This window comes from Helianthus annuus, chromosome 5 (genome assembly GCF_002127325.2).
Source record: "Helianthus annuus cultivar XRQ/B chromosome 5, HanXRQr2.0-SUNRISE, whole genome shotgun sequence".
Classification (NCBI taxonomy): Eukaryota; Viridiplantae; Streptophyta; class Magnoliopsida; order Asterales; family Asteraceae; genus Helianthus; species Helianthus annuus.
Window position 1 is genome coordinate 14,255,187 of NC_035437.2, and position 12,334 is coordinate 14,267,520.

General features: G+C 35.2%; 2 protein-coding genes across 3 annotated transcripts; both read left to right on the forward strand.

The window, feature by feature from the left end:
• Nucleotides 1-926: 926 nt before the first annotated feature.
• LOC110940037 (factor of DNA methylation 4) lies at nt 927-6,517 on the forward strand. Of its 2 annotated transcripts, none has more exons than XM_022181597.2 (7): nt 927-1,177; nt 2,013-2,900; nt 2,992-3,152; nt 4,425-4,493; nt 4,580-4,864; nt 5,015-5,227; nt 6,126-6,517. In XM_022181597.2, exons 2-7 carry the CDS (start codon nt 2,027-2,029, stop codon nt 6,357-6,359), a joined length of 1,836 nt encoding a protein of 611 aa, XP_022037289.1. In that variant the 5' UTR covers nt 927-1,177; nt 2,013-2,026; the 3' UTR covers nt 6,360-6,517. The 2 variants fall into 2 exon arrangements, with proteins under 2 accessions (XP_022037289.1, XP_022037288.1); XM_022181596.2 differs by having other exon boundaries at nt 928-1,177; nt 2,010-2,900.
• A 1,309-nt stretch (nt 6,518-7,826) lies between these two features.
• Nucleotides 7,827-12,181, forward strand: LOC110940039 (probable GTP-binding protein OBGM, mitochondrial). The gene is made up of 6 exons (XM_022181598.2): nt 7,827-7,985; nt 8,871-9,032; nt 9,114-9,222; nt 9,795-9,877; nt 9,973-10,035; nt 10,898-12,181. Exons 2-6 carry the CDS (start codon nt 8,901-8,903, stop codon nt 12,008-12,010), a joined length of 1,500 nt encoding a protein of 499 aa, XP_022037290.1. The 5' UTR covers nt 7,827-7,985; nt 8,871-8,900; the 3' UTR covers nt 12,011-12,181.
• Nucleotides 12,182-12,334: the final 153 nt, after the last annotated feature.

Genomic DNA, 12,334 nt, shown 5'->3' on the forward strand with positions numbered 1-12,334 from the left:
CAACCATATCGCTAAAAATGCATATGGTTTACACTTCCAATACATATGGCCTAAGTGCTGGAAAGTATTAAAGGCTATATTTATCAGAGATCATTGGTTTGGCACGTTTGGGATTTTAATTTTGTGAAGCTTAAGAATATTTTGTTAGGTTTTTATCGGCTTCCACTGTTTTTACACCTTTTTATCTCTCTCTCTCTCTATATATATGTATGGATGGACAGTGTAGGATCCAGAAATTTTTTTTACTGGGTTCACTTTTTAGATACTCTAATTTCATATGTCTGAACATAAAAAATCCGGGTCGGTTCAACGGTACGAATTAAGTAAGGTTCACGTAATAAAAGTTCGATACATAATAAAAAGAACATCGTTATTAGAAATTTAAAAGCACATAATCTAAAATACGAATATCTTTACAAGTAAAAAACTACCTAGAGTTGTGCCTTACGAGTTTTTTATCCTTTGAAAACGTTGCATTACATTACACTCTCGACTACACACCCATCCAAAATCCAAAAATCCACCAAATGGCTAGACTTGGTCCAAAAACAACAAAACAAATCCAAGAAGATTAAATTAGATATACCACACATTTAAGCGTAGCGTACACAACCCATTCAAGCAACAACACCATATTACAAAATTCCAATTACGGGAAAAGGAGGTGCTTGGTAGGGAATGCCAGTGTGGAGAGGGTGGAAACAGAGAATCAGGATTCGAACTTGAGATGTCATAGTTTGAAACAGTGCCTTGACCCATTTATGGCAATGGGTTCACCCAAAATTTATTTATGGGTTTCTTTTCAATTTTCTATATACGTTTTGACTATAAATTACAAATCAAATGGGTTTCTAGGAATCCGATGTTTGAACATAAATCCGCCATGTGGATGGAGACTATGAGATAGAGAAAAGGTTTCTATGAATATTAGCTCCATTTTACCACAATACGGTACATGGTTATTTCAATTATAAAATGTCAAATCCACGTCAGCAGTACGGGAAATAGCCATACAGCTGCTGCATGAAAGAAAGAAACCATCTGAATTTTGATCACAACCCTTGAACTTAAAAACCCCCAAATCACAATCCTCTGTTCACGTTCACTTCCGCCATTGCAGACAAACCCTAGCGATTCCAACTTAGGGTTTTTGTTTGTTTCTCAGTCTTACTTCAAGGTATCAACTCTAATCGTTGTTATATTGTCACATTTCTAGTTAATAGCAACAGTTGAAGTTATAGATTCCTTTGAGATTTAGTTAATACTTTTAAGTTCTAGTTTTCTTGTAACATGTCTACTACTCTAGTTAACAGTTTTCGTTAATAGCTACTATTTGCAGTTCAAATTATAAATTAGTTTCAGATTTAGTTATTACGATTTTACGTTTGATTTTTATTGTGTTCAAGTATGCTTTTATTGGATTTATTGCTTATTTTCCCCCAAATTTTGCGAAGAAGAACCTGTTTGTTTATGAGAATGTAGCTTAGGGCTGTTTGTTTACCTCTTAAGGCCCTTAATGGTTCAGACCTCTTACTGGTTCAACACTTAATGGTTCACGCTGTTTGTTTCACGAGCAGATGTCTAAATGGTTCAGACATTTACATCTGAATGGTTAAGCATTATACAGAGTCTGAATGGTTAAGACCTCTAATCTGAATGGGTCAGACATTTGCCTCGGTTAAGCATTATAAAGGCTCTAAATGGTTCAGACCTCTTACTGATTCAACACTTAACCATTCAGATGTTGTCAAACAGCCAGTGTCTTTATGCTTGCATATGAGTAATCTTCAAAGCGATTCCGGTTGTTGTTCATATTTCATTTGTTGTCTTGTCTTGACACATATAAATTTCATATACCTTTACTTGGAAGTTTATTTCACCCAAAAGGTTCACATACCCGTTAATTTCGATATAAAATTGCTGGTGATATTTTTGTAATACAAGTCAAACAAGTTTTATTGTTACAAGTGATTTCATACCGATCAATTGTTGTGTTTGATATATTGCAGGAGGATACGTGTGTACGATGAGTCAGCGAGTTAGATATGAAAATAAAGTTGATCCTGAGTTTGAAGAAAACGTGAGACATAAGTATTATGAGAAACTAAAAGACGGGTGTCTAAAAGTTAGGTTTTCCGATAAGTTTTTAAAATGTCCCTTTTGTCATGAAAGTAAAGACTACAGTTACAATGACCTCCTCAGGCATGCGGATCGGATTGCGAGTAAATCAAAAACTACTAGTTATAAAGAAAAAGCTAAACATACGGGATTGATTGAGTACTTAGAGAGGGACTTTCATGCTAAAATCAAGTGCTTTGATTCCACAAGTGTAAATCTAACTCCAAACCGAAATGCTAATGAAGAGCTAATTGTTTGGCCTTGGATGGCTGTGGTTTCTAACATTCCTGTTGAATATAAGAACGATTGTGGTAAAAAACTAACAGCCGATTGGATTACAGAAGGTTACAGCCCAGTCGAAGATCATCTTCTCTTGAAATGGCACGGTTTCTCAGGGCTTGCTGTTGTTGAATTTGGGAAAACCTGGGATGGATTTTACCATGTCATGAAGTTTATTAAGGCGTTTGAGGTGAACAAGCATGGTAGGAAAGACTGGTTTGATAGGGAAAAGTGCAAAGATGATAAGTTGTATGCGTGGATTGCAACCGCTGAAGATTATAACCGTGATGGTGTTATTGGTGATTATCTTAGAAAAAATGGTGATTTGAAGACTGTCGCAGATGTTCAAAAAGAAGATGAATCAGTGATTTGTGGGTTGAAAGCTATGATACACGAAAGGGACAAAAGGACCGAAGAAATGAATGATAAAATAAGCAAAATAGATGTTCAACTGGAAACGGCTATGAAACAGAAAGAGGTGATGACCGAGAACTTTAATAGAGGTATTATTTTCAAGATTGTTTGTCAAAGTTTAGTTATATATGTAATCGTTGGATCTTAGTTTGATTTTATTTGTTATGGTTGTTGGATTAGATAAGGAAATAATGCAAAAGGCGACGGAGGAGCTGCTTAAAATGATTACTGATGAGCATGAAAGGACCAAACGGCGGTTGGAAGAACGTGAAAAGGGATTAAAAGCACGTGAAGCTATAAATGAAATTGAGCAACGGAAGCTTGATGATGAGAAGAGAATGGTACTCAGATTTTGTTTTACATATGTATTTTTTCTGAATATACTAGATTATAGTTTAAAGAGTTAATTACTGTTTTCGTCCCTGTGGTTTGTCAAAAATCACTATTTCAGTCCATTAGTTTAAAAATTGCGATTTCAGTCCCTATGGTTTCACTTTTGTAACCATTTCAGTCCACCTCCGTTAACCCCATCCATTTATTCCGTTAAGTACACGTGAATTGACCATAATGCCCTTATTAATAAAAAACAAAAAGATATCTAAATAAGTTAATTATTGTTTTCGTCCCTGTGGTTTGTCAAAAATCACTATTTCAGTCCATTAGTTTAAAAATTGCGATTTCAGTCTCTGTGGTTTCACTTTCGTAACCATTTCAGTCCAGTCTCCTAACACCATCTATTTTATCGTTAAGTTTTTAATGAAATACCTAAATTACCCTTGTGTTAATTAAATATGGACTTATATGATTTTATTATTGGAATTATATGATTTTATTATTGGATTTATATGATTTTATTGTTATATGACATATGGACTTAAATTGGATTGTAGGGTTCGACCCACCGTTGCTTCAATATAAGTAGAAGTCTGGCACTATTTTTACATATATGGTTCCAGAATTTTAATTTTGGATTTTAGAATGAGAAAATGTCCAGGCAAGCATTATAATTCAAAGTTAGTATGTTAATTGATGCTGCTAGGAAGATATTAATTTAGGTGGGGTAATGCGTTGCCGGACATTAAGAGGGTGGGGTTGTGATGCCGGAGAAGATGACCGGAAACTTTTGCCGGAAATGAGAGCAGGGATGGGGTGGGGTAGGGTAGCGTGGGGTTGTGTTTTAACAAGTGGGTCCTAGAATACACTCTTTTAAATTTCCATGGTTTTTTATTTAATTAACACAAGGGTAATTTAGGTATTTCATTAAAAAATTAACGTTAAAATAGACGGTGTTAGGAGACTGGACTGAAATTGTTACGAAAGTGAAACCACAGGGACTGAAATAGTGATTTTTGACAAACCACAGGGACGAAAACAGTAATTACCTCATTTAGATATCTTTCTGTTTTTATATATAAGGGCACTATGGTCAATTCACGTGTACTTAACAGAATAAATGGATGGGGTTAACGGAGGTGGACTGAAATGGTTACAAAAGTAAAACCACAGGGATTGAAATCGCAATTTTTAAACTAATGGACTGAAATAGTGATTTTTAACAAACCACAGGGACGAAAATATTAATTAAATTATGTGATAAAATGTTTTTTTGGCAGATTGAATTGGAAGTTTTGGAACAGAATAAGACAAATGAAAGAGGGTTGAAGCTAGCAGTGGATCTAAAGGTTGGTTAACAAACTTTTCAGATTTAATCATGTGTTCTTTTATTATTTTCGTGCAATTCTATTTCATATAATAAAAACCATGACAGAGAGAAAAAGAAAAAATTCACCAGAAAATTATTGAGCTTCAAAAGAAGCTTGACGAAAAGCAATGTTTGGAGCTAAGGATCAAGCAAATGAAGGAAGCCTTAGAAGTGATTAAACACATGACTGATGAACATCATAAAGCAAAGAACAAATTGGAATCAATTCAAAATGATCTTAGAGTAAAAGAAGAGGAACTTGAGGATTTGGAATTTCTTAATCAATCGCTAAAAGTTAAAGAACGTATAAGCAATGATGAATTGGTGGAAAGTCGTAAAGAGCTAATTTATGTGAGTTTGTTTCCTTAATTACTATATTTATTTATATAATTAGTTTAGTTGTATGTTTATCAATGCCTACCAGAGTTAAGTCGTTGAGATAAATGTATGTTAGTTACTGTTATTGAAACTACCGTTTACTCCTGTTTGTTTGAACAATAGGGTCTGAGTGGAAATACTAGTCATGCTCGTGTTTTTGTGAAGAGAATGGGAGAGCTTGATGAAAAGCCTTTTATTGCTGCTGCTAAGAGACATTGTTCTAACAAAAGGGAGGGGTTAAAGTATGGCGAAAGAGTGGCATCTGTGTGGGAGAATCATCTCCGGGACACTAGCTGGCATCCCTTTAAAGTCATAACCGTTGAAGGGATTAGAAAGGTATTATATATCCTTCTTTCCTCCAGTTGGATTTGTCTTAAGTAGGCTATATGTATATTTGTGCTACAGTGATCTTTGTACGATTGGCATTTATTGAAAATCTTAGCTTTTATTTCCGTTTATACATCATTTATGAAAATTCATCTCTACTTTTAAAATGATCAAATGTTTGGCTAATCCACTTGGGAATAGCCCAATCATAGTTGTTAACAGCGGCTTTAGCGACCGCTATAACGCGCTATGTAGCCATGCGACCAAGTGTCGCTATATGGGTCTTAGCGATCAATGGCTAACTTAGCGACAGTTAGGTTTTTCTTTGATGTTAATATCAATTAGATATAGCTATAAAATAGCTGGATTTATATTTGATGTTAATATCAATTAGATATAGCTATAAAACAGCTGGATTTATAGGTTCTTGTTAAATATACATGTAAAATAGCATATATACAAGGGTATTTTGATGTAATATACATATAAAAATTTTCAAAATTCTTTTTCTAGTGTAATCGTTATTTATTAAATAGCCGTCGCTATTTGTCGCTATTCGCTACGTAGCCTATAGGTGCCTTGTCACTATTCGCTATCGACAACTATGAGCCCAATGGTGTTGGTGAGTTAGATAGGGTTTAGGATAGTAAGAGGTCAAGGGTTCAATCCCCATGGTGTGCAAGTTTAGCCATTCAAAAAGATGTTTAGGTAAATTTAGGCATATCTTGTGAACTCAAATGAATCAAGATTAATCTTGGAATGATCAGTAGGGAAATTTAAGTAGTAATTTTTTTCCCTTCTAAAACATGGATGTAATTTCAGTCATAGTTTGACGAGTAAGCTAAAAAGTTTTATGTTTGTGATCTTTTGGTGTGTGAAATTATGAAAGTGAAACATGTATATGCAGGAGATTCTGGATGAAGAAGATGAGAAGATTGTAAGCTTGAAAAATGAATATGACAAAGACGTATATGATGCTGTCGTGACAGCTCTAAATGAATTAAACGAGTACAACCCGATTGGCAGATATCCAGTGGCAGTACTTTGGAACAAGAAGTTGGAAAGACCGGCAACCTTGAAAGAAGGTGTTGAAGCTGTTCTCAATCAATGGAAAATCTATAAACACAAGAGGTTAAACTAGATATAACTTTGGTGGGTAGTTTAAACTTGAAATTGTAGTATTAACAAACACTTCATCTGCAAGTGTTGTTTTAAGGCATAACTCTGGTTTTTGTACTTTTGGAATGTAGTTTTCATCATTTGGTGAATCTAAAATATATGTGCAATGGTAGTTCTAAACCTCGTATCCTTTGGTGGTTTGTGAAAAGCATTTGGCAATGCATATTTCACCAACTTCTTTTTGTGTTTGTGAAGTGTAATTCTTTTGGCGCTGAACACTTTTTCGACATTGAAGCAAATAATTCTAAAAACTATTTGATTACTTTTAATACAAAGAGAAATAATATTTAATTACATGCCTATTGGTAATGTAAAATGAGTTGTGTTTATAAAGTATGGAATCAGTTATGTTGTCATTATAAAGTTAGTCTAAAATTTAAACATGTCAACTTACGAACTCATCAGGTAAACCTTAACATGTCTAATGTATAGCCAAAAGTGTTTACCTTCGTCGTTTCACTTTTAGCCCGAGTGACTTATATCCTTTTCTCTTTTAGATAGAAAGAGAAGACAGATACCTTATTTTAAGGGATTGTTATTATTTTTCTTATCTCTACATGGATCTAATACAAGGGGATGTGTTTAACACGACCCCTTTAGTGCCAGTAGTGCACCCGTACAAGACATGTTTAACTAAACAACTCATTTTCTTAAACAATGATACTGATATGGTACAAGGTTGTTATATTGAATTGAAGTCTCCTTCATAGATAATGTGTATTGTGTCTTGGTCGTGTTTTGGCCGTCTCTTATTTTTAATATATCTATACCTAAATAAGTAACTAGTTGTGCCACAAGTCACAAATCCACAAGTCCAAGATTTGTTTTCCTGCTTCAGTTGTTACATCACCCCTTCGTATTATATCTTTTATTTTTGTAAATATATATTATCTCAAAATATTGTTTTATAATTCACAAATTTTCATTATCAACAACTTAGTATTTCATTTATTTAACTTATGTAATTCACGGGTTTTGATACAGGCCCAAGAAGAGGATACGGGCCTCCCTACGTTGGCAGCACAAAATAATTTCTAAATTATATTGGAGTTAAATGTCATTTTAGTCCCTGTGGTTTGGGTCATTTTACCAGTTTAGTCGAAAAGTTTCATTTTTCGTCTGTGACTCCAAAAAGATTTCATCGTTGTCATTTTAGTCCACTGGGTTAACTTCATCCATTTTTTCTGTTAACGAGAAGGGTAATTTGGTTATTTTATACGGTGAACTAGAAGGGCAATTCAGTCATATAAAATGACCTAATATCCCTCCTCGTTAACAGAAAAAATGGATGAACTTAACCAAGTGGACTAAAATGACAACGGTGAAATCTTTTTGAACCCATAGACGAAAAATGAAACCTTTAGACTAAACTGACAAAATGACCCAAATCAAAGGGACTAAAATGAGATTTAACTCATTATATTATTTTTAATCCAGTCTGCAAATAGCTCCTGAACCAGAAGCACGCCGTCGGCCGTCGCTGCAAACTGCTGCCGCCACCACATCATAACCGAAACTCCGATGCACTGCTGCAGTTTCCATCCGCATCACCGCCGTTCAGTTGTCCACCGGCCCTTTAAGCTCACGGGTAACTACTCTTGTAACTTTTTTTTCTTTTACGTAGAAAGTTTTATTGAATATTTATTTGGTTGAAAACTTTTGTTTCTTGACGACTAGTTTTGTACAAAGTTATTACTGAGATTATCTATCTGCCTATGAAAATGTTTTGGAAAAGAAAAGTGTATGCCCACCAGCTGTTCGATGATTTGTCTGAGTGGAATTGTCTTTATAATATGAGTAATCTTCAACGCGATTTCGGTTCTTGTTCTTGTTCTTATTTTATTTTTGTGTTCTCTTGACACATATACTTTGTTAGATAGGAAATTGCAACTCTAATTTGATTAACTATTCATATACCTTTACTTGGAAGTTCATTTCACCCAAACGGTTCACATACTCGTTAATTTCGATATAAAATTGCTGGTGATATTTTTGTAATACAAGTGATTTCATGCTGCTCAGTTGTTGTGTTTGACATATTGCAAGATACGTGTGTACGATGAGTCAGCGAGTTAGAGATGAAAATAATGTTGATCCTGAGTTTGAAGAATACAGACATAAGTATCACGAGAAATTAATAGACGGGTGTCTAAAAGTTAGGTTTTCAGATAAGTTTTTAAAATGTCCCGTGTCTAAGAGCAGCAAGCCAAAGACCATATAATGCTGATATACAGGTCACATATAACTTGTCATGTCTTGTTTATCGATATCCTTGTCAAAATGATCAAATCAGCTACGGTTTTTATTTTTGTTAGTTTGTATTTCATGGATTTGTGTCGAATTTTCTAATCATTACTGACAGGAAACAAACTGTTATATATATGAAACTACCTTTTAACTAAATTTGACAACAAACATGATTATTGTGACATCAAACACTCATTTCAACTCCTCTTATGTTTTTCTTTTTCAGAAATCAAGCGAGTAAGCTAGTACGTTAAAGATGTGGGTACGTTGTAGGAACCCTCTTAATTATCTGGAGGCCTTCCAAAAGTACAAAAAAACACCATGGATTCTCCAAACTTCTGGATTTTCAGATACCCCTTTCAAAAAACCAAAGCTTGCACCCTTACAGGTTCGTCTCTATTTTGTTGTATTCAAATAAGCTTTCTGCCATTTTACGTTATCTGTTCACTTTTTTTTTCTATTATTAAAGGAACGTAGAATGATAGACCGCCGTAGGCTGTGTGCTAAAGGTGGAGACGGTGGTAATGGTTGCGTTAGCTTCCACCGCAGTCGACACGTGCGTCATGGGAAAGCTGATGGTGAGCAATTATGTATACATAATTATTTTATTAACCCTTTTTATATCAAGACCAAACTACTGTACTTATGTTTATATAATTAAGAGTGAATTTCAAGGATTGTCCTTTATCTTTATACCCATTTTCAGGCGCTGTCCTTTATGTTTAAAATTGACGAGTTTTGTCCTTTATGTTTTCATATCATACACGTTTTGTCCTTTAGGCCTAACCCAGTTAGTTTTTTCAGTTAAATTTGGTCATATGCTTTGCACATGAGGGCATTTTTGTCAATTCAAAGGTAAGTTCAACGGCAAATTTACAGCTCAAAGCTTCTGCAACCTTTGAATTGACAAAAATGCCCTCATGTGCAAAGCACATGACCAAATTTAACTGAAAAAACTAACTGGGTTAGGCCTAAAGGACAAAACATGTATGATATGAAAACATAAAGGACAAAACTGGTCAATTTTAAACATAAAGGACAGCGCCTGTAAATGGGTATAAAGATAAAGGACAATTCACAATTCTTGAAACTCACTCTATAATTAATACTAATTATGAAATTAAACCTTTTCTTAATCTGGGGAATTCAGGCGGCAATGGAGGAAGAGGCGGTGATGTGATTCTAGAATGTTCCCCAACAATTTGGGATTTGAGTAGCTTACAACATCATATTGTATGTTATTTTCCTTCCCTTTTATATATTCTACAGTTAAAACATGATCTCACACATGATCTGTAGTTAGGAGTAATGAATATGGTATTTTACAGAACGCAAAGAGAGGGGGGCATGGGGCTTCAAAAAATAAGATAGGAAGCCGAGGAGATGACAAGGTATTTTCCGTTACATTGTTTTCTTTGTCATTTTCTAGAAGCGGCGATTTCAACCCATTTACACGCTAGTGGGTCGATTCGGGATATGTTTATGATTTCTAACATATTTGACGTGTAAGATCAAAAAGTTAGATAAAAAGGAAGAATGTCAAATGAGTTGAAAGTCGCTCAAATTAGATTTTTGAGTAAAATGCCATTTCCGTCCCTGAGGTTTGGCCAGTTTTGCGACTTTCGTTCAAAGGTTTGTTTTTCCGCATTTGGATCCAAAAGGTTTGAAATCTTGCAATTTTCATCCAACTCTTTAACTCCATCAATTTTACTCCGTTAAGTCGGGGGTATTTTTGTCTTTTTACCTACGTGTTTTCTTGTATCATGGGTATTTTGAATACTTGTACATTATTCTAAATGCTTGTACATAAAGTGAAAAGGACCGAATTGCCCTTTATGTTAACAAAAAGACGGAAATACCGTGACGTAGCGGAGAAAAATGGATGGAGTTAACGAGCCGGATGAAAATGGCTAGATTTCAAACCTTTTGGATCCAGATGCGGAAAAACAAAGCTTTGGTTGAAAGTTGCAAAATTGGCCAAACCTCAGGGACGAACATGGCATTTTACTCTATATTTTTAAGATACCACCCTATTAAATCACTATCTTCTAAAAATTCTTATATAGACTATAGTTTTGTAGTCATATTTTACCGCATAAGCTATTTAAAGCAAAAGTCTTTAAAGAAGATACAAAAAACTGCTTGAGTCAACCTTGGTCGGTACTGAAAAATATCTATTTGGATCCGATCCCATTATGATATGTTCAACATAAATAGTATTAATATTACTAATCACCAATATTTTTCTAATAGGTTGTTCTAGTACCTGTTGGCACCGTACTTCATCTCGTTGAGGGTGAGACGCCCTCTATGGTTGCAAAGGGATCCTCGGCGCCTTTGAACCCGTGGGATGTTCCTACAACTCTCGAGAGTAATGACAATGAAACGAGCGTACCTAAAGTTCCTTCAAATACGAGTAGCAAAATCAAGTCTCATGTTGGTTTGAAACACTTTGACTTTTCAAATGAAGAAAAAGTAAGTTCCTGTCAAGTGACTTGCAATGGTGTATCTGAATCAGATGAAACGGAAGAATCCGAACAAGAAGAAGAACAAATTGACTATAATGTTGCGGAGTTGACCGAACCAGGTCAAAGGATAATTGTAGCTCATGGGGGTGAAGGTGGTTTAGGTAACGTCTCTCTCTCAAAATCTTATAAAAAATATAGTCATAAAAAGCACGACGGGTTAGAAAAGGCTGACGACATTGAAGTACTAGAAGACGAAAACGACGATACTTCATCACTCACAACCGGATCTCCCGGTTCAGAGTCGGTTCTCATATTAGAACTCAAAAGCATAGCCGACGTCGGTCTAGTGGGAATGCCAAACGCGGGTAAAAGCACACTTCTAGGAGCATTATCTAAAGCACAACCAAGAATAGGCCATTACGCCTTTACAACATTAAGGCCCAATTTAGGAAACTTAACTTACGATGATGTATCAGTCACTGTTGCTGATATTCCCGGACTTATAAAAGGGGCCCACGAAAACCGTGGGCTCGGGCATGCGTTTCTCCGCCATATAGAACGGACTAGAGTTCTCGCTTATGTTCTCGACTTGGCTGCTGCATTAGACGGTAGAAAAGGGGTCCCGCCATGGGAACAATTAAGAGATCTGATTCTGGAGCTCGAGTTTTACAATGAGGGTTTGTCGGATCGACCCGCGTTGATTGTGGCTAATAAAATCGATGAGGCGGGGGCCGAAGAGGTGTATGATGAGTTAAGAAGAAGGGTGTGTGGTGTAAACATATTCCCGGTTTGCGCGGTTTTGGAAGAAGGCGTGGCCGAGCTAAAAGATGGTCTTAGGATGCTGGTAAATGGTGAGGACTCCAATAGATTAACATTGGATGGCATTGATGTTGATTAGGATGAGTTTTGTGTTTATTACAAAATTAGTGACATTGGTTTAGTGTCAAATAAATCTGACTTTTTGATGTAACATTATCATTTTGTTTACAACTGTCTTACGTTGAAGGTGCTGTGACTTCTTCTGGGGTCAAAGTTATAAAAGTAAGGAATTTTTGTTGTGTACGAATCAGTTATACTTATGGTTGTGTAAAAATTACGTTGTTTACTATGGTATACCGCCTTTTGCAATCAGTTTTGCTGTAGCATTTATAGTCAAATAACAATAACAATTTGTAATCTCAAAGTTATAGTAAATTGTAAATGTAAAATAATTATAATCTAA

Bases quoted from the DNA above. Each gene is read 5' to 3' on its own strand.
- LOC110940037 (XM_022181597.2), top strand. From the start codon at position 2,027: ATGAGTCAGCGAGTTAGATATGAAAATAAAGTTGATCCTGAGTTTGAA. The intron at 4,494-4,579 runs GTTGGTTAACAA...AAACCATGACAG, and splicing joins AGCTAGCAGTGGATCTAAAG to AGAGAAAAAGAAAAAATTCA. The intron at 4,865-5,014 runs GTGAGTTTGTTT...TTTGAACAATAG, and splicing joins GTCGTAAAGAGCTAATTTAT to GGTCTGAGTGGAAATACTAG.
- LOC110940039 (XM_022181598.2), top strand. From the start codon at position 8,901: ATGTGGGTACGTTGTAGGAACCCTCTTAATTATCTGGAGGCCTTCCAA. The intron at 9,033-9,113 runs GTTCGTCTCTAT...CTATTATTAAAG, and splicing joins CAAAGCTTGCACCCTTACAG to GAACGTAGAATGATAGACCG. The intron at 9,878-9,972 runs GTATGTTATTTT...GGTATTTTACAG, and splicing joins GTAGCTTACAACATCATATT to AACGCAAAGAGAGGGGGGCA.